The sequence below is a fragment of the Cydia splendana genome, chromosome 6 (genome assembly GCF_910591565.1).
Source record: "Cydia splendana chromosome 6, ilCydSple1.2, whole genome shotgun sequence".
NCBI classification, from domain to species: domain Eukaryota; kingdom Metazoa; phylum Arthropoda; class Insecta; order Lepidoptera; family Tortricidae; genus Cydia; species Cydia splendana.
The window spans coordinates 2,619,551-2,641,264 of NC_085965.1; the positions used below are offsets into that span (position 1 = coordinate 2,619,551).

The following is a 21,714-nucleotide window of genomic DNA, read 5'->3' on the forward strand; positions in this document are numbered from 1 at the left end:
ACAGAACTCTCGGCCTCGTCCGTACTGAGCACCTCGGCGCTCGCCAGCACCCGGTTTTTATTACCATCCGACTACAAACTTCTTTGTTTGAAACGTAATGTAAGAAGGGACCAACCTGTTCCGTAGTTTTCTTATTAGCCAGCATGTTTTCGAGATTCTTGCCCATCTCTTCCATGTCTGACTCTTCACTGACAGAACTCTCGGCCTCGTCCGTACTAAGCACCTCAGCACTCGCAAGCACCCGGTTTTGAAGCTCGAATATACGCTGGCATTCCTCTTTATATCTGTAATAAGTGATAATATTCGAGTATAGTTGTACGCGTTCAGCCCCCCAGACCAGTGGCGTGACTTCCATACAAGCCCAAAAGCCGGGCTTGCCCTAAGGCAACTAATTGCCTTACCGAAATTACGTAGTGATAAGATCAATACAGATTATTTTAAAATCGCGCGCCAAACGAACCCGTATTATTAAATTCAAGCCACAGCTTCGAACCGCGGCACGAGCGTGTTGCAAAATTTTGCCGCGGCGTGGCGCCTCGTCCGCGCGAAAGAAATCAGGCGTAGGATGTTCTAGCTATCCTGCTCGCGCTCGCACTCGTCGGCTTGCAACCGTGCTTGCTTTTTCGTCCCGCTCTGGGCACTATCAGCCTACAAACCGCTCAAGAACGATGTAACTATTTGTTGGTATGTATAGCAATTTTATAAGGCGATTTAAGCCTGGCTTTTGTTTGGTGTGAAGCTAGCTGCATAAGTTCTCACGAGCGCTCGTTCGCGTTTACTTCAAGTGTATTATTATTTAGTTAGTCAAGTCGAGTCAGTGGTCGAGTTGAAAGTAACGAAAGTTTGTTTAAGTGAATTTCATTAAATAGTGAATGTGGATTTGTTCATTGTTGTGGCGTTTAGTTTATAAGTGTTAACAATCGATCAAAAAGTGGTTCCTTGTGACGGTTTGAAATGCGTCCACGTTTTAGTCAACCAAAACAAGGTAAAGTCTTTGACCTTTGTCGAAAAACGGGACATAATTTCCGCGGCAAAACCAACACCCGACTTGTGTATTTCTCAGTCAAGTCAGTCGCGTAAGAGAAATTTCTGTAGGGCCGTCTACAAAACTCATTGGATTGTTGGTTGTTCCCATACAAATAAGATGTATTGCTGGTGTTGCATATTTTTTTCGAACGATATTAACGTTTGGAATACTTCTGGCTATAACGATTTAAATAATTTATCTGGAGCGATAAAGAGGCACATGAATTCCGGTAAACATATGTGTGCAGTGATTTCTTTTAGCAATTTTGGGAAACAAAGGATCGAGGCCTCTTTGTCGCGCCAATTATCAGAAGAAATATCTAAACATAACATGCGTGTTGACAACAATCGTAGTGTTTTTCAGAGGTTAGTCGATATTGTGTGCCATTTAGCTCAGCAAGAACTTCCTTTTAGAGGACACGGTGAGTCAAACACTTCATTAAATAGGGCCAATTTTTTGGAACTTGTATCGTTGCTATCAAAATATGACGGCGTTCTAGAAAAACATGTTCAAAGCGACAAAACAAGCTCGAGCTATTTGTCTAACAAAATACAAAATGACATTGTTCATCCCGTAGCAGACGTGATAAGAGCTCGCATTGATAATGAAGTGAAAAAAACTAAATTTGTTTCTGTTATAATTGACGAAACTCCTGACGTCAGTCATAGGGAACAATTATGTTTGATTTTGAGATATTTCGGTGAAAACGATATTCACGATCGCTTTATGGGATGTTTGTAATATTCTATCTAGTAATAGTATGCCCTCAGTGCGCTATGATTAGCTCGCCTCGACACGCTAGCAGATACATTTGAGTCCGAAGAGTGAAGATTGGACACTTATTACGAAAACATATCTTTCGGCTTGCCCTACTCCAAAACCCTAGGCACGCCACTGCCCCAGACTTGTTATCGAGTCCGCAATGACAATCACAATTTATTCCAAATTTAAAACCTTGGGACTCGTTAATATTTTGTCGTCGTGACTATTTTCGAACGCTGTTGACATGTCTAGAAATTATTATATTAACGTTTAGCGCCGAATCGATATGAGATCAGCAAACAGAATTAAATAACAATAATCTGGCAAATTTAAACCCATTTATGGGATGCTATTGTCTACGGCTTTTTAGATTTGATGGCGTCATAAACGTAACGCTATAAGGTCTTACCTTTCTTGATGTTCGGCGATTGAGAAGCGGTTGCCTCGGGAAAACTTGGTCATGCCTTCTTCGCCCGCCTTTGCCTTCTCGGTCGATAACGTTCTGACGACATCTATGACTTCCCATCGAGACAGTTTCTTGATCTGTCAATAAAAAGGAGCTCAAATAAACATACAAAAAGATACAGGTTGTTAATGTAATGCTAATGATCGACTCCTCGCGCCCGGACAGTTGAAAAAGACATTTGACTCGATATATTTATTAAATTTTAACAGACCTCCTCAGGAACACCAAACCTCCTCAACAACGCTTCAGCATTGTTCAAGCTAAGCCTCCTCAAATCCGCATCCGTCCCAGTAAGTCCGTATCGGCTGGGCCTTGTCCGTAGGCTGCTGTGTATCGGCTTCATGGCACGCGCACGTAGGCCATCGCACTTGGTCCCATCAGTTGACATTTAAAGCACTATATACCCAAATTTTATACATACCTCTTCCTCAGGCACGCCAAACTTCCTCAACAGCGCCTAGCATTGTTCAAGCTAAGCCTTCTCAAATCCGCATCCGTCCCAGTAACAGTCCGTTTAGGCTGAGCTTTGTCCGTAGGCTGCTGAGTGGGCTTATTAGGTACGCGCACGTAGAAGCCATCGCACCCGGTCTGATTTGTTAACATTTAAAGCACTATATACCCAAACATTATACAAACCTCTTCCTCAGGCACGCCAAACTTCCTCAACAACGCCTTCTCAAATCCGCATCCGTCCCAGTAACAGTCCTCTTCGGTTGAGCCTCGTCCGTAGACTGCTGTGCCGGCTTATTGGGCACGCGCACGTAGGCTATCGCACTTGGTCCGATCAGTTGACATTTATAGCACTAATATATACCCAAACTTTATACGAACCTCTTCTTCAGGCACGCCAAACTTCCTCAACAACGCCTTAGCATTATTCAAGCTAAGCCTCCTCAAATCCGCATCCGTGCCAGTGACAGTCCGTTTAGGCTGAGCTTCATCAGTAGGCTGCTGAGTGGGCTTATTGGGTACGCGCACGTAGGAGAAGCCCTCGCCGCAGCCGGTGGGGTCGGCGGGGCCGGTGAGCTGCAGCAGGCACTTGCCGCGCATGGCCTGGATGTAGGCGCGCGTCGTGTTCCAGGGGGCCACTTTCACCTGCGGGAAAAATGAGTGAATTAGGGAAATAATAAACTGAAATATGTGTTAATGTTATAATTGTGCATTTTGTGGCCGATGCGTTGATGTTGTAAGTACCTAAGCATTCTGTGGCCGAGGCATTATTGTTATAAGACCTATATGTGTGCATTTTGTGGCCGACGCGTTAACATTATGGGTGTGCATTTTGTGGCCGAGGCGTTAATGTTATGATTGTGCATTTTATGGCCGAGGCGTTAATGTTATGAATTATGATTGTACATTTTGTGGCCAAGGCGTTAATGTTATAATTGGGCATTTTGTGGCCGAGGCGTTAATGTTATGAGTGTGCATATTGTGGCCGACGCGTTAATGTTATGAATTATTATTGTGCATATTGTGGCCGACGCGTTAATGTTATGAATTATGATTGTACATTTTGTGGCTAAGGCTTTAATGTTATGATTGGGCATTTTGTGGCCGACGCGTTAATGTTGTAACTAAGCATTCTGTGGCCAACGCGTTAATGCTACCTCATCGTCCATCTTCAACTGCAGCTCCTCATCATCATCCTCCTGCGGGGTGAATATGAACTTCTCTCCGTAACCCGCGTCCTTTAATCGCTGTTCAGCGGACGCCATGCTGAAGTACGCGCAGCATTGCTCGGGGGACACCATTGCGCGGATCTCCTCTTCGGACGGCAGGCGAAATTCGGGTTTTATTACCCACCTGGCGATATGTATATCCTTTGTTTATCTTGAGTCTTAGGTTAGGGTTTTACAATGTGAGTATATAAACGTACAATATAAAAACACTTACAAAATATTACCAAAAATAAATATTTATATTATTATTCAAATTGACTAAGTCCCACGGTAAGCTCTAGAAGACTTGTGGGAACTCAGACAACGATATTTATAATATACAAATAATTAAATACATAGAAAAAATCCATGACTCAGGAACAAATATCTGTGTCATCACACAAATAAATGCCCTTACCGGGATTCGAACCCAGGACCATCGGCTTCACAGGCAGGGTCACTACCTCACTACCCACTAGGCCAGACCGGTCGTCAAATTATTATACACTAGTTTTGTATTAACCTTTCGTATGCGTGCCGCGGTCTAAAATAGTAGGTTTTCTAAAAAAAACCTCGGTCTCCAAATAGTATGTTGTTACAAAATCAGAAGTCGATATAAATATTTTTTTAAGTGATTACTAAATAAAATTGCAGTACTCACCAATTTGAATCTAATCCAGTACGCTTGAAATCAGCGCAAAGCTTCAGACGTTTTCTTATTGAGCTTTCAGAGTGAGATGGGAAAGCCCTCTTGATGTCATCCATTTTGATACGGCGTGGATTGTCACGGGATTTCCAGAATAGGCGGTAGATGTAAACCTGAGAACCAATGTTTCATAAACATCATAAAGAAATATAATCAAATTAGCGACCCGCTCCGGCTTCGCACGGGTTACACAAAACCTTAACAAAATATACACCTAAACCTTCCTCAAGAATCACTCTACTGATAGGTGAAAACCGCGTGAAGATCCGTTTAGTATTTTTCGAGTTTATCGCTAACATACATAAACACAAACGGACAGACGCGGCGGGGGACTTTGTTTTATAATGTGTAGATTAAAGCTCTCGTGAGTCTTGTACTGTAATAATTTTACGGTTCAAGTCATTGTCATGTATTACTGTCACTACGCGCAACATTTTTCGGAGTTTAGGCCTCGCATTTTGCAATTTAGGTGCCGAGACCCACTCGCGTTGAGGACGCGCAGCGTAAACCAGAATATATGTTAGTATATTCGTTAAATTATTATGGAACCATACATTTAGATTAATTTCAAATAACAGCGTTTTTAATAAAGGTGCAATGTTTCGCCAGAGTATTTTATAAATATTTAAGTTCTAAGAAAACACAACTTCTAGTGAGCTGTGGGCCAAGATCGCCACAGAGTGGCAGCCCAGCTCAATACGAGGATTTGGCAGACCACGTCGGCGATGGCGAGACGAGTTAGACTCCTTTTTAAAGGAATGGCCAAAGACTGCACAGGATCGGGAAGACTGGAAAAAGTGGGGGGAGGCTTTTGCCAATAATAATAATACATACCTGTAGAAAATCTCTAACAAAGTTGTTGGCCCTTTTCGAGTTGGGTCCAGGCACCTCGTAAAGTGGACATTCCTGTCCTGCCACGTATAATGCGTCGATTTCACGTATGTAGTAGGCTTGTCTGCAAAAAATACCAGCTTAATTATAAGACATAAATAAATAATTTATCTCTTAAATTTATGATGATGGATAAAAAATCCTCACAATGAAATCCTCTTCCGCATTGGGATAGATATAAACTAGTTCATGCCAGTAAGCAAACTACCAGGGTACTATGACCCTAAGGCCCACTTGCACCATTCCACTAACCCGGGGTTAACCGGTTAAACCTGGAGTGACCATGGTTACCAGTATAATTTGACACTGGGTTGACGGTTAAACCGCTTAACCCCGGGTTAATGGGATGGTGCAAGTGGGCCTAAGAAAGGTAACGAATGAAACCATACCTTTTGCGTATGGCGAGGAAATCCGAAGGTGGTAAGTAGGTGGTAGGTAGGTGGAAGGGTTAGGTGCACCGGGTACTACCAGGATACTAAGAGCTAATATCAGGTGAAATTTATTTGAGGGTAAGAAAAAATTTGCCTGGGTTAGCTTGTCTATAATACAGTAGGTATGTTACTGTCGCCATCAGATATATCGGAGCGGCCGAGGTGCTCAAAAATATCTGGACACGCACTCTAATGACTTGACAATAAAGGCGAAAATAAACTAATGAATTTATACCTTGTTCGTATAACGAGGAAATCCGAATGTGGTATATTGTGTTCGTATATAGGCGCTCTGTACATGTTATTTTCAACGACGGGTTGGGTGGCGCCGGGAGGTAATATACCGAGGAAGGGCGATGTATGCGCGTACGCCACTTCACCGTATTTCAGAGGTTTCGGGCCGCTGTCCTGAAATAAATAATATTTGCTATCAAATTTTTTTTATGGAAATGACGGAGACAGTATCATAAGAAAGATATAAAAAATGTAGGCGGAAAGAGTTATCGTCCCATAGAAAATTTGAATTTCGGGCCTTTTTCTACTGGCTGACTTGTTTGGCCGTCTAGAAGTCATTATTTAAAACAACGAATGGGCGATGATTATGTTGTCCGGGCATATTTCAGCCACAACAAATGATTTGAAAATAATTCACTTAAAGATTTATCATTACGGTATTATATATCATTCTACATTGAAAGCCACCGACGATTGTGACGAATGTAGAATGAGTGACGAAAGCAGAATAGGACTAATTTAAGAACTTGATGAAAAACGAATGGGACGACCCAAGACCATACCATCATTACGGTCCGCCCTCTGATGTGTATTTAAGTAAGTGGCTTGACTATGAAATCTTATCAAGTGGTTCTATCGCGGTTCTAGCGGTTTTTGGGTATGTTGCCGCCACCCCCTCGACTTAGTTCTACAGAATGGTCTCTCATTTCGACGGTCATTTTTAAGTGTTCAACAAATTTTTGATCGTGGCGGCAAATACAAATTATTTATTTGCCAGAATACAGTGGATATGTAGATGGTGACGATGACTTAAAATTAGAAGTACAGTGTACTCTACACTCGCGTGCAAAAGTATTGCATCACTTTGCATTTTTTCAACTGCACCCAATATATTTGTAAACTGGTTAATTTCGTTAAATTATTTTAATGTGATCATGTTTCTTGAAGTTTTAGCTTTATGAAAAGTAAAAAAATATGGAAACCGGCCCAGTATTTTTCAAATTATCGGCTTTTTCCCGATTTGTGAGCGGTTTCACGTTATCACGCGCACGAGCGAGCACTTGCGAGCCCCTTGACCCCTATAAAACGGGGGGTAGAGAAGCAGTTGTTATCAGTCACTTATCAGAAGTTGATCGTTACATATCTCCGCATATTTTTCCGTGAAGAAGACCTGGAAAAATGGAAACCACTGAAGCTGAAGTCCGCCAAATCGTCCAGCCCCTGCAAACAGGGCGTAGCCAACGTTCAGTAGCTGCCAAGCTGAATTTAAGACAATCTACAGTTTGAAGAGTTTACCAGAGGTTCCAGGGGACTGGATCCTTTACTTCAAGACCAAGAAGCGGCCGCAGAAAGTGTACATCAGAGAGGGACGACCGCTTCTTTGTCACAATATCTCTCCGAGATCGACACCAGACAAGCATTGCCATCCAGCAGCGTCTGCGTGAGGTACGAGGAGTGGCTGCCAGTGAGTGGACAATAAGAAAAAGACTTATGAAAGTGAACTTGACACCCAGGAGGCTCGCAGCGGGCCCAGATTGCTGGCGCGACACCGTACAACCTAAAGAGAGTTTGCTGAAAATCGTAACGACTGGACCATTGAGCAATGAACCCCAGTTCTCTTCTTGAACGAGTGCAGAATGTACTTCAATGGATGTAACCGAAGAGGAAGAGTCTTCAGAAGGCCAGAAGAATGGTTCGCTCCATGTTTCTTCTCCGAAAGGGTCGCCTATGGCGGTGGACCCGTAATGTTCTGGGGTGGCATTTTCTACGACGGGCGGACAGCGAGCACAGAGCTGGTTTTCGTGCCTGGCGAGGGCCGTGACAGTGGATTGACCGCTGCCAAGTACGTCACTGATATCCTTGTTCCTTATGCCGGTATTTTTGATGAGGGGTTCATCCTAATGCAGGATAATGCCCCGTGTCACACCGCTAGGGCCACCGCAGCCTACCTTCTCGAAGTGGGCATCGACACCATGGACTGGCCAGCGATGAGCCCGGACCTTAACCCTATTGAACACGTGTGGGACTACCTGAAAAGGAGGGTTCGGAAGCGGAATCCTGCCCTGGTCAATGTTGAGGAGATGAAGGCCGCCTTGCTGGAGGAGTGGGACGCTATTCCTCATCAACACATTAAAAAGTTAATTAGGTCTATGAAAAACCGCTTGATTTGTGTAAGGAGGGCTATGGGTGGCAATACCAAGTATTAATTTAATAATAATAATTTATATTGTATTAAAAAAATGACTTTTATTCTCAACTTTCCTGATTTATTTTTGGAGCATTATGCGACTACTTTCAGTTTTCTGATTTTTTTAAGTCTTCAGATTCGAAATTTCAATGAATTTACCATTTTTCTAATTCGTTAGATTATAAGCTTTCAGTTGATACCAAATTTTTTAGAATCGGGTATAGAATTACAAAGATATTGGGTGCGGACGAAAAATTGCAAAGTGATGCAATACTTTTGCACGCGAGTGTACTCACAATTGAGCATGCAAAACTTGTAATAGGTACGTAATGTCATGCGATCAAATTAAAAAGTTAAAATAGCAATTATTAAAAACACAATAAAATAAATTACAAATCATTAAGTCAATCAAGCTGGATAAATTATTCTGAGACATTTAAAATTACATACAATTAATCAACATCATACTCGTATTCGTCATTATTCATATTCAGGAAGTCACTTATGGAGTAATAGCATTTATTTAATAGACATTTAGATAATAATTTCTTAAACTGGTTAGGCGTATAATTTCTTAAATCGCTCGGTAACTTATTATAAGCTCATATATAATATTTAAAACTTTCGCGTTTTGAACACATTTAACTCACATTTATAGACGGGTCTAACGCGAAATTTATTCAATTACCTTTATTTACCGACATTTCGACACAGATTTCACTGGTCGTGGTCGCGGCTAACTGATGTCCCAGCAAAATGTCAAAACAGAGATTTGTGCAACTACCCGACGAAAAGTGTATGGAAAAGTTTGGGGTAGACATCACAGTTTCAAACCACACATTATTATTATAAACTCAGTTAGGTAGCAATAGTCAGTTAATGTACATTTACTACATAGTCTACATACCTTCGTAGCACTTCGTTTGTAATAGTTCTTGATCTTGGTGCACATCCCCACTTGGCTGATCAGCGGTGGGTGTTCCTCACAAAACTCGACCAACACCATCTCTCCGTCACGGCCGCTCAGGTCTTCCGGTGTTCTCATGAAGAATACGTCTCCGCCTCCTGAGGCTAAACGTTCCGCTTCACGTTGCTGTAACAAAGATGCCATGTTAAAGCCAACGTTTTCATAGTCAAAGATATGGGGCAAAAAAGGAGGACTGGATAGTAGATAGAGTAGAGGCAAATCTCCGTGAGCTCGGCGTCGGTAAAAGCTGGCGTGATACCGCTCTGGACCGAGCAGTGGTGTGCTCTTGTGTTGGAGGCCAAGACTCATTTTGGGTCATCGCACCAGCCAAGTAAGTAAGGAATAGTAGAAAAATTGGAAAGATAATGGAATTCCATGAACAATTGAATCTGAATATGGTTCAATTGAACCAGAAAAATTGGAATAAACCCTGGAAGAGCATTTAACAAAAATAAATGAGAATATTAATAGACCTAAGCCACATAGCTCGGAGCATGCTTGAAGTGGCAATGGGCAGGCCACATATTTCAAAGAAATGTCTGCTGAGGCAAATCCCGTGGTACCCACGGACCGTGAAGCGTTCATGACGTCTCTTAACAAGGAACCCCCCTTGTTGAGGAACATCAGGGTCGCTGAGAGCCAGTTGAGCTGCATTTTTTTAGGAGGCGAACGAGCAGACGGATTATCTGATGGTAAGCGATTACCGCCGCCTATAGACACCCGCTACACCAGAGGGGTTGTATAAGCGTTGCGAGATTAAAGATGGGAGTACGCTCTAAAAGTTTTGAAGGTCGTATCGGTCTGGAAATACCGCAGACGACAGTTCAGCTGTTTAGCTGACGGTCATAGGGGAAGACAGACAGATATGTATGTATATCTGTCCCTGTAAGGTCTACCTTAGCCTTCTTCCTGATGTGTTTGATCAGGGGTTGCACGGGATGCGGGCCGGGGTTGGCGAGCTGTCCGTACGACAGTTTCCTGATCGCGGGCCGGTGGAAGGCCCGGAGCCGCGCTGGGCCCATATGCGTCTGTATGAACGGCGCTCGGAGTTCCACGACCGGCGTACTGTGTTGGATGAGTTGGCCGCCACCGACTTTGAGGCGGGGGTTTTGGGATTTAGGCTGGTAGAAGCTGGAACAAAATATGTTAAGTGAATTTGGGTAATTCTGAATTCTTCAGAGTGTCGCCGGGTAGTTCTTCAAAACAACTTTAAGTATTAACCATATGGGTAAATGAACTTTTTCTTGTTACTCGTCGGCTACAGTCGCTAAGCCACTCTTAAAAAACCCTGGTTTTATAGTATTTTAAATAACCAAACACACATTTTTAAGGAAATTATAGGTTCTTTCCATAATGGGTCATCTACTTAATATATTATAACATTTTGTCGCTTGGCTGACGGGACAAAATAACAACAAAAAAAATTGATCCATCTATATATTAATAGTACATTATTGTCGAGGCTCGGAAGTAGCTACTTGCAGGCTGAGGATTCGTTTTAAACGGACGACCTTGGGAGTCCGTTTAATTGAATCCGAAGCCAGCAAGTAGGCTTCCAGCCGAGTCATATATAGTGCTTTTCTCAAAAATGGTGCAAGAAATATAAATATAATAGGAATATTTTACAAAAGCAACGTTCTTACGTATATATTTTCACAGAAATAAGTAGAAACAATTGAAAAAATTAGCTTTGCCGCCTTTTTATTTTTTTAATAAAAAAATAGAAGTGTATTTTTCTGCCGAAAATACGTCAACCTATTTGAGACAGCTAAATAGTCGCGGTACTAATCATCTGTTTGGCTGTTTAATGGGCCTGTGCCTTCATTTGATATGGCCATTTCAACTTTTAAAAAGTTTGGAACTCGACAAATAATGGAATTTGTATGCAACATTGCAGTCCCAAAATCGAGACTGCAATGTTTTTAACTTTTTAATTTTTGACTGACCATAAACTACGCGCTTCGCGACCTATTTTTTAAACGGCAAAGTCGACTTTGCCGTCCATTTTTGAGAAAAGTCAATTTTCGGATTTAAACTAAAGCCTGTTCATTGCGAGTAAACACATTTTACGAGGACTCTTACCATGAACTCACAATTAGGCACACCATGGTCACACCCCAACATAACAAATTTTGTAGTGTGTCCAAGTCTCAAAATGACAATAGCTAGCCGCCATATGAAAAGGGCAGTTTTCGGCGCGCCGTCAACGCAAATCCGACCCTAATACCATACCTAGGCTCTACGAAACAAGTCGTATGTGACACATTGAACGGTGAATTACATTGGAGATATTGAAGAGATCCCGAGCAGGAGACAGGTGGAAGCGGTGGTGCGTCTTCTTGCAATACGTTAATGACCCCCGCTTTGCCTAGTAGGATCTTGGATTTTTTTACGTGCTAATACAAATAAATGAAAGTTCTTTTTACAGGCTTAAAGTAATATAAATGAATATCGGCACTTTGACAAAAACTTGTAGCTTGTTCTGTCAATCATAAGAAAAATGTGGTGTCTATGTATGGGATGCATACAGTGTTACTGCCTTTAAACTTTGAGCAGCAGTGTGAGATACGAGATTTTTACAAAGTAGTGACGATATAGCTTACACATCATTGGAGATATTGAAGGGATCCCGATCAGGAGACTTGGGGGGCGGCGGTGGTGCGTCTTCTTGCAATACGTTAATGACCCCCGCTTTGCCTAGTAGGATCTTAGATTTCTTCACGTGGGGGTGCGGGATTTTCACTTTGGGTTGTGGGCCGCGTTCTGCCAATAGAACAGGGTTAAATATAGTCGCAAAAGAACTGGATAGTTTTCGAAAAGTGTCCGCTTAAAAGTCATTGACCTATAAAAAAGATTTTATCAGAAAAATGGACATTTCTGTTAAAAACATTGTCGCTATTGAACCATGAATTGTAGAATAAGAGAAGGGCCTTGGAATTTGTTCCAAAAAACCTGCATGGAATTATTAATTACATTATGTCCTTACTTCTAAACCTTCCTTCCTTCCAAAATCCTTGTCAGAAGCTTGAATTTCAACTAAATTGATTCGGCGGTTTGAACGTGAAAAGGTAAAAGATAGAGTTACTCCGCATTTATAATATTAGCAGCGATGTCTCATAGTTACCTCTAGTAATCTTCGACGGGTCCACATCATCCGGTATCCCCAGTATAATGTTCTCATCGTTAGGGTCCAACGTAAGTATTTTCGGCTTCGGTATCTTGGACATGTTTTCGGCATCCCAGATAACTTCGTCTTCCCATGTGCCGTACACTAGTTCTTCGTTCTCCACGGGGAATATACTGTAATGAAGATTTTTTTTTGTGTATGGGTGTAGTTATTTGAAACTACACAAAAATTTACCGAGTGTTAACTGTGTGTGAGTAACCGAGTGCGTACAGGACATACGCACGGGTAAAGACGCGTGGGCGGCGGACAGAGGACCGCGAGCGACCCGCAGCACACACTCGGCTTTACCTACTTCACCGGCAACGGACGAATACCGAATTCAATTTTTATAATTGTTTGGTCAGGATTTACCAGCGGAATAAACCAGCCTATTTTAATACAGTCCGTGATATTTATTTCCACGACCCAGTAGGACCCTAAAGGGGCCCACTGATTACCAGTCCGCCGGACAATATCGGCCTGTAAGTTAAACGCAAAATTTGACAGCTCCGAACAACTGACAGGCTGATATCGCCCGGCGAACTGGGAATCTGTGGGCCCCTTAACACCGAGCGTAGCGATGATTTTGTTTTAGCTGGGCCCAACATGCTTCGTGTGTGCGGCTTATCGCATTTCTCAACCGATTCTTTTGATAATTTGCAAGTATACCTACGTTATACACCGTGTTTTTTTTGATTTCCGTTAATTTCAAGGGTGCATTCCTGAGCTTAAATCAAGTAACTTTCTCAAAGACACCGATGTTCTAATTAAGTCCATTTCGGAGATAATCCATAATTTATTTTTTTCCTATAAGGCCTCTACAAGCGTGTACACTTGCCTTAGGGCCGGCTTACATATTGATTAGTGTTTAGAATGAGTTCATACATTTGCTACTAAACTTAAGTACAATCTCGGGCGATTGATGTACGAAATGACATTGATATGTCACAGATTTCAATTGTTTGGTTGAGTTAAATGTAATGCCCGTGTTACAACAACGCTATATGCTACATTTAATTACTTTTTAAACAAAAAAAAAACAAAAAAGAAAACAAAAAATTTTTTTTTTTTAATTAACTATGCCATTTAGTTCTTATAAACGTACTTAACTATACCCCGAAGTTAACGGAATTCAATAAAAACACGGTGTATAATCATAATTATGGATTTTATTGGTAGATTAATTTTTCGCAAATTTTTCAAACGTTCGCGAGTTCTACCGCTCACAGACCCACTGGTTTATAATATTTTAATATATGTATTGATCTAACTATATATAAAAAACTGTCCTGAATTACGTACCTGTACCAAGTGTTGTCTTCACCGTCGGCTGACGCAGACGGTTGAGGGTTCGTAGTAGACGTTGATGAACTAAAAAAATTATAGCCATATACATATAGGGGCTGTCCATAAATTACGTCATCGATTTTTGACGATTTTCGACCCCCCCCCCCTAACATCATCCAAAAATCATGCTTCGAATGACCCCGTTTCCTCCTACGTCATGCTACCATCATCCGATGTCCAGACCCCCCCCCCCCCCCCCTAATTTGAAATGACGTAATTTATGAATAGCCCCATAGGGGCTGTCCATAAATTACGTCATCGATTTTTGACGATTTTGGACCCCCCCCCCCCTATAATCATCCAAAAATCATGCTTCAAATGACCCCATTTCCTCCTACTTCATGCTACCGTCATCCGATGTCCAGACCCCCCCCCCCCCTAATTTGAAATGACGTAATTTATGAATAGCCCATAGCCATAGCAAAATATTCTTGTACAAAAAAAACCGGCCAAGTGCGAGTCAGACTCGCGCACGAAGGGTTCCGTACCATTTACGCAAAAAACGGCAAAAAAGAACACGTTTATTGTATGGGAGCCCCACTTAAACATTTATTATATTCTGTTTTTAGTATTTTTTATTATAGCGGCAACAGAAATACATCATCTGTGAAAATTTCAACTGCCTAGCCATAACGGTTCATAAGATACAGCCTGGTGACAGACAGACGGACAGCGGAGTCATATTAATAGGGTCCCGTTTTTACCCTTTGATAAAGATAAGATAAAGATAAAAAATAGTTTATTCAAGTAGGCATATTACAATGCGCTTATGAACGTCAAATAAACTTTTACCGGCTCCAACCGTACACCTCTGCCCTAAGAAGATTTAAATCCCCCCTCAATTGGAGGAGGCTATCCCAATATGGGACCGGCAACAAACTCGGCGGGACACATCTTTTCAAAACATTATTACATCTTATAATTAACATGCATTACGAGTAATTAAGAAAAATACAATTTAAATTACTATAGAATTCATGCAATTATACATAACTTTATACAAATACGTAGCTCTTTCAGAAAACATATCAAATTCTTACAAAAGGAAAAGAAAATAAAATCAATAAAAGAAATGAGAATACATATTATATGAATCTGACTGATTGTTATGAGATGCTTTCATACAATTTGATGTGCTTTCTTACCTGAGCTGAGTCACCTTTAACTCTACACATAATACAATGCTTTTAATTGCTACTTGTCGTTATTACAGTTTCTGGTTTGGACCATGCATGTTTGTCTGTCAAGTAGTCCTCGACTCTCTAATAAGCCTTCAACATCAATGACTTTTTAAAGTAATTCTTAAGAGCTGGAAAGGGTAATCTTAAAGCATCCTCAGGTAACTTGTTATAAAAATGAATGCATTGCCCAACGAATGACTTCTGTACTTTACGAACACGAAACTTTCTGATAGCAAGCTTGTTTTTATTTCTAGTATTATAGTTATGGACATCAGAATTCTTAGTGATTGGGTACGGAACCCTAAAAAAGGTGGGAAAAAATTGTGTGTACGATCCTAAAGAAACACAAGACGAAAGTTTAAACTCTGTCCACCTTATTCATAAACGTCTACTAAAGTTGACAAGCCGATAATAATCGTTTGTCCCTTTCCATCGTACCAATACGTCGGAAAGGGACAAACGATTATTATCGGCTTGTCAACTTTAGTAAACGTTTATGGATAAGGGGGTGTGAGTATAGTGTGGTAAACGTACGTGGTGGGCTTGGAGGGGAGCGGCGCGGGCTGCGGGCGCGGGTGCGAGAACTGCTGCGCCGTGCGGCTCCCCGACGTCGGCACCCAGCCCGCCGCGTTACTCTTGCTGTTCAGCCGGGCTAGCACCTGTTATATAACGAAATTGGTCCACGTCATTACAAACAATACGTCAGGCACGTCTTACAAAAAAATAAATAAATTTGATCATTTTTATACAACTATGTATGTTCCATATTAGAGGGCAATATCTACGAAAAAATTCTCCTTGGATAATATAATAACGGGAAATTTAAAGTTTATATATTTATTTATGTAATCATAATACATAGACAAAGGGGTAGATAATACATAGGTAGGGTAGAAAAGGGGTTTCAGTCGATGTGTGTAAGGCACCGTCGTCGAACCCGAGTCACTCATTTAACTCTACTTTATATAACCTCCAATATTACATGGCGACCCTGCCACCGGCGATTATTCTCTATTAAAACCCAACCTTACATGGCGACCCTGCCACCAATAAGAGACAAGACCAAGACCTTATGGTTAATCTCGCTACCATCCCAAATGACGTCATATTTTCCCACTACAACTGCGATACCATAAGGAACGAGTCTTCAAGAAACCCACCGTGAAGACTCTTATCAACTTTCTGTTCACTTTTGGTCTTTTTCGTCATTAACGCCTAACCTTACAAGGCGACCCTGCCACCAATACGATACTAATAAGAACATACCTTATGTTTAATCTCGCTACCATCCCAAATGACGTCATCCTCCCATTGCAACTGCGACACCATAAGGAACGAGTCCTCAGGAAACCCACTGTCGGGACTGTCGGCGGCCTCTTGTTCGGTTTTGGTCTCTTCTTCTGGTCTCTCCTTTGGTTCGGTCTCGCGGTCTGGTGATTGGGCCTGGAAATAGGGCAAATTTTAGGTCCATGTTATATGGTTGTGGTTGTCTATGTTGTTGTTGCTTAGGTGTTGTTTTGGTAATGACTCTAATTTAATATACTATTTATCGGCAATTTTTTCAGCTTTACTAGTTTTGTCATGTTTTATGTTTCCTTCCGTAAGAGAAGTATACAAGGGCAACACAAGCTATAGGTAGGTGTCTTACCTTGACTTATCAAAGCCTTCTCTAGTCTCAGATAGATTACGTCGTACAGTCAGCAGCAGAAGTTGCTAAGCGGGCGAGGTGTTCAAAATTAGCTTGACACACTCTTAATCTCTTAACAATAAAGTCGCGTCAAGATCATTTTGAACACCTGGCCCGCTTAGGAACTTCTGCTGCTGACTGTACCACCTCATTGACGAGTGAAACAGACGATGCTACAAGATCGCTAGTGAGTGAGACAGACATACCTTGACTTTAAACCCGTAATCGAAGCCATCTCCCGTCTCAGGCACGTTAAGCATGTCGTACCACACCTGGGCCGGCCCGAAACGCCAATGTGCGGGCGTGGGGCGTTGAGACTTGTCGCCAGATTGAGCGTTGTTGCTATCGTTGTTTGTTTGCTGGTTTTCTTCCATTGGTCTGTAAGAAAGTGCCACATATACCCCCTTATTGATAAAACTTTACGTGCCTGATTTAGTTAAATTATGTTTTATCCCTTTCTTACAAATACATAAGTCAACATGACAGATAAATACAAACGATTCAAAGGTTCACGATGAAGCGCCTTCGTTTCTCCTGTTTGTTGAGTTTAAACCTAACTGCACTGATATAAAGTCTACTATCGCCTGTATACCTACGTAGCTTTTCCTTGTCGCTCGCGTATTGCGTAGTTCTCACGCAGATGCAGTACCGTCTTTAACATAAGGGGGCACACGGGGCCCGTGCCCAGGGCCCCCATCCTCAGGGGGCCACGGAGGACAGAGAGTAACAGTATATTTGATTACCCATAGTAAATAGAAGATCATAGTATAAAAATGTTAGTTTAATTCGCTTTCTTTACTTTCCAAAAGGGCCCCAAATTCTTATGTGCCCAGGGGCCCCAGCATAGTTTAAGACGGCCCTGCGCAGATGGGTTTGTTTTCTTGCGCGCAGACTTGGCAGTTGAATTTAAACCCTACAGCATTGCGATAAGGTCTATATTACCTAAGCAGTTTATCCTCATCGTCGCTCGCATATTGAGGTTCATAGTTTTCAGACGGTTGTGCGGGAGTGTCGCTACTAGTACTGCCGCTACGACGCCGCCGCCTTCGTTTCTTCAATTAGCGCCATTTTTGAGGAATAATTGCTACTTGACTTTAAACCTTACAGAAAGTACATAAGGTCTACATTACCTAAGTAGTTTATCTTCATCATCACTCGCATACTGAGGTTCATAGTTTTCAGGCGCTTGTGCGGGAGTGTCGCTACTAGTACTGCCGCTACGACGGCGCCGCCTTCGTTTCTTCACGTAGCGCCATATTTGGGGAAGACTTGACAGTTTGCCAGGGCCAAAGAGTCGAGAGAAAAGAAGAACCTGTAATGGACATACAGAAATAACTTAATGTTGTAATATAGATTGATTCATGAAATTGAGCGCTGATTGTATATATCTTATGTTATGTATCTTTAGGTATTTAAAAAAAAGTAAACAGAACCTACCCTCAAATGGCTCCTTAAGCCAGTTGAGGGTAGATGAAAACATTACATGATCAAATAATGTAAGTTAAAGTCAGGTCGTTCAGTGACTGATCCAGGCGCCTATGAAGACACTTCAATATTGTTAAACTCCTATTTTGTTACTTTATCAAAATGTTAACTTATATAACACTAAACTCTCGCGTTTTGTGCACATATTTAATTACACAAACGGGTCTACCGCGATATAATTTCATTGTGTTGGAATTTAAGGTAAAAACAATGAAATTATATCGCGGTAGACCCGTTTGTGTAATTAAATAAATGTTAACTTACTTTATCAGGTCTAAAGTCAGGGAAGAGTTCAGTGACATCAGTGTTGGCATATTTCGAAGGTAACATTGCAGCCAGCGGTGTCTCCAGTTTCTTATTTTCTGATATCTGGGTCCGTAATGTTCTGTCCCTGTAAAGAAAAATCTCAAAAATATTATTAACATTGTTTAATTAACAAGTATATGTAAAATAAATAATTAAAAAAAGAAGTGAAGAGGTGGGCTGGCGGCAGTCTAGGCCCGTCACCGTCTTTACCATAAGGGCACACGGGGCCCGTGCCCAGACGGGCCCCGTGTGCCCTTATGGTAAAGACGGTGGCGGGCCTGTGGGCGGGTGGGGTTCCCCCATCCTCAGGGGGCCCCGAAAGACAGACAGTAACAGTATATTTGATTACCCATAATAAAAAAAGATCATAGTAGAAAAATGTTAGTTTAATTCGCTTTCTTTACTTTCCAAAAGGGCCCCAAATTCTTATGTGCCCAAGGGCCCCAGCATAGTTTAAGACGGCCCTATGTCTAGGCCGTGCAGTCCTCATGGCTATAACCGTACAAAATGGAGACAAACTACATGTACCTACGTGGTCGCGAACCTCAGCAATGAGGGAATGAGAAAGAAGAAGAAAAAACAATGTATACCCATTCATAATGAATGTTGAAACAAACATGTGAATATAAAATTTCTAACTTGTTTTATTTCACATCTTAATTTATATGTGAATTAATCTTTTGATTCTGTAGAATGTGCCTACTCTGCTCTCCACTGGATTATTATGTTTCAATCGTGTTTACATATCAAAACTATATCACAACCTCATTTAAAATATATCAAAATAGTAGTGATAGTCTACTAAATATAAATCGGCATATGTACCATCACGCTCCGCGATTGTTGCGCCATTTAGGGTCCTAGCTAAATTGGTTGTTCAATATTCACGCTATAGAATTTCCAATTTAGCAAGAACCTTAAACGGCATAACAATTCCGTGTGGTGACTGTACGTACCTAACATAATAAAATAATTTAAAATTTAATTAATACAGTAGTATAAAAGATTCGAGAGAATATAGATTATCACCACCTTGACTAATGAAGTCTATGGAGCAAGGAGATACAAAAACACTTACGGAATAGTCGAAGGCGGTGGCATAAGCCCCCCATCCCCCTCCATGTCCCCCTCATAGCCATCATCGCCCGCCCTCTGCTCCTCCTGCTGAAAAATCTCTTTGTCCTTCCAATTCTCTTCGCTCTGTGGACAATCACTCTTAACATCTACTGACACAGCCGTGTCAATATCCATCTCATCCACTTTAACTTCTGTCTGTGTGTGTGTGTCCGGTGCTTCCCGATTAGTACTAGTGTCTTCCTAATGTTAACACAAACATATGTTAGAACAATTGTAGTTGTAGGATATTTAGTGTAGCGATTAGCTGTTTGTTAGTGGCAGATGAGGATGAAATGGATAGTGGTAGATATCTAGATATCATGCGGTGGTATAGAAGGTGCGATGTGGTCAAATAGTGAAAATGATGCCCATGAACAGTCACATTTAACAAAAAAATCTGTAAACTGACATAGATGTCTTATACTAAACAAAAAGTGCCCTCTGGTGGTGGTGGTGCGAAGTTGAACTAGTGTCTTCAGCCTGTAGTAGGGAGAGGATGTGATATTATGTAGTTCCGTTCCAGTCTTAGAATTTAACAAAACTCACCACCAAAAAGCCAGTACCCTATTGTTGTAACACTCTCATTTTAAAACAACAAGCTTAAATTACATAAGACTTGGCAGGGACATATAATAATAATAAATAAAGCCATTTATTTCCAAGCCTTGGGTACAATGTTTATTAAAAAAAATTGTTGTAATACTAAAGAATGTCACGCTGTCTGGTGTGCCTATTGGCATAGGTCTCTTCCAATGCCATGGACATATAGTAACATATATCCTATGTCTGCTACTAGTTTTCATTGCCTAAAAATTGTTATACAAAAAATAGAGTAAGTAGAAGTTTTGTATATCAAACTCTTACTCATTATAATTGCTTTGTAAGTATTACAATTTATAGGCAATGGTTAGGTGTAAGTACATCATGTTTTCAACTGTACTGCTAATGGAAGGATAGGCAAACTAAATAACCGTTAGAATTGAGTATCACAACAGATGAAAGTATTAGTAATGGGTATGTTGCAGCTTTGTAAGCACGGCTTTGTTTATTTTGTCTTACTTGAGCATCCTCCGCAACATCATCTATATCAAAAAAGTCTACGGCAGAAGGGCTTTTAATTGTGTAATCTGAAATCAAGAAAAATACAAATATTAAAATTACAATCAGTAACAACCTGGTGACAGACAGAAAGTGGAGTCTTAGTAATAGGGTCCCGATTTTACCCTTTGGGTACGGAACCCTAATTAAAACATTACCATTCCGTGTTGGGCTTTGATCTACAGACAACACATATTCCTCAATCTATTATGAACTTTTTCACAATAGGAAGAAATTTCTATACAAGGTTTCCTTTTACACTAGATTTGACTGTTCAAGTAAAAACCTAGCTTAATATAACTGTTTCTAGAGTTTCTCATTGAAAAAAATCCAAAATAATTCACAAACCTTTTTCCTCTTCCTCTTTCACTTTCTCTTCATTTTCCAGCACCTCAGAAAGCATAGAGCCAAGCCCCAGGCGACTGAGTGAAGACAACATGCGTTTGGAGTCCCCATCAAGCAATCCATCGTCTTCCAGCTGACCCGATTCATCTATGTTGCCAAACAGAAACCCGGTCAAGTCGACGCCACCGCGGTCTTGGTCGGCGGGATCGTCGCTGTCGCACATGGTTACGTGAACAACGATTTATAGTACACTTTTACACATCGTTTATAGATGAAACACGAAAATAGTGGGAAATAACAGTGTAAAACCAAATAAATATGATTTTATGAGTGTAGCTTCTTTTCACCATAGACTTAGGATTCGCTTGCGCTTGACAGACAGCTGAAGTGTGCAAAAGGGAAGCCATCACGTATATGAACATCCCATGAGTGCGAAAGAGTCAGACTACCAAAGAGAAAACGTAACCACTTTTGAGTTTGACGACGGCCGCGGACGGCCAAGAGCTTATCACGGTAATTTTCAAATTAAAAAATATACACGGATTAGGACGAAAAGTATTAAATAAAGTAATTCAGTGAAGATGGTGTCTTGTAGTGTGCCGGATTGCAGTGTCACAGGGCCAAATAGTCCAAGCAAATACTCATTTCAGAGG

At 41.2% G+C, this 21,714-nt stretch overlaps 1 protein-coding gene across 1 annotated transcript in view; it reads right to left on the reverse strand.

Annotated features, from left to right (window-relative positions):
- The window catches only part of LOC134791330 (transcription initiation factor TFIID subunit 1), a 53,691-nt gene extending 32,275 nt beyond the window's left edge, over positions 1 to 21,416 (reverse strand). Inside the window, exons 1-20 of the mRNA XM_063762346.1 lie at positions 21,065 to 21,416; positions 20,678 to 20,745; positions 19,581 to 19,819; positions 18,461 to 18,587; positions 17,842 to 18,023; positions 16,918 to 17,089; positions 16,291 to 16,467; positions 15,559 to 15,683; positions 13,799 to 13,867; positions 12,455 to 12,630; positions 11,934 to 12,093; positions 10,227 to 10,461; positions 9,271 to 9,456; positions 6,177 to 6,349; positions 5,454 to 5,574; positions 4,575 to 4,732; positions 3,863 to 4,058; positions 3,087 to 3,350; positions 2,199 to 2,332; positions 116 to 284 (exon numbers count right to left, since the gene is read on the reverse strand). Coding sequence (XP_063618416.1) covers positions 116 to 284; positions 2,199 to 2,332; positions 3,087 to 3,350; positions 3,863 to 4,058; positions 4,575 to 4,732; positions 5,454 to 5,574; positions 6,177 to 6,349; positions 9,271 to 9,456; positions 10,227 to 10,461; positions 11,934 to 12,093; positions 12,455 to 12,630; positions 13,799 to 13,867; positions 15,559 to 15,683; positions 16,291 to 16,467; positions 16,918 to 17,089; positions 17,842 to 18,023; positions 18,461 to 18,587; positions 19,581 to 19,819; positions 20,678 to 20,745; positions 21,065 to 21,284 — 3,351 coding nt within the window. The 5' untranslated portion in view covers positions 21,285 to 21,416. The remainder of the gene's footprint in view (positions 1 to 115; positions 285 to 2,198; positions 2,333 to 3,086; positions 3,351 to 3,862; positions 4,059 to 4,574; positions 4,733 to 5,453; positions 5,575 to 6,176; positions 6,350 to 9,270; positions 9,457 to 10,226; positions 10,462 to 11,933; positions 12,094 to 12,454; positions 12,631 to 13,798; positions 13,868 to 15,558; positions 15,684 to 16,290; positions 16,468 to 16,917; positions 17,090 to 17,841; positions 18,024 to 18,460; positions 18,588 to 19,580; positions 19,820 to 20,677; positions 20,746 to 21,064) is intronic.
- Positions 21,417 to 21,714: the final 298 nt, after the last annotated feature.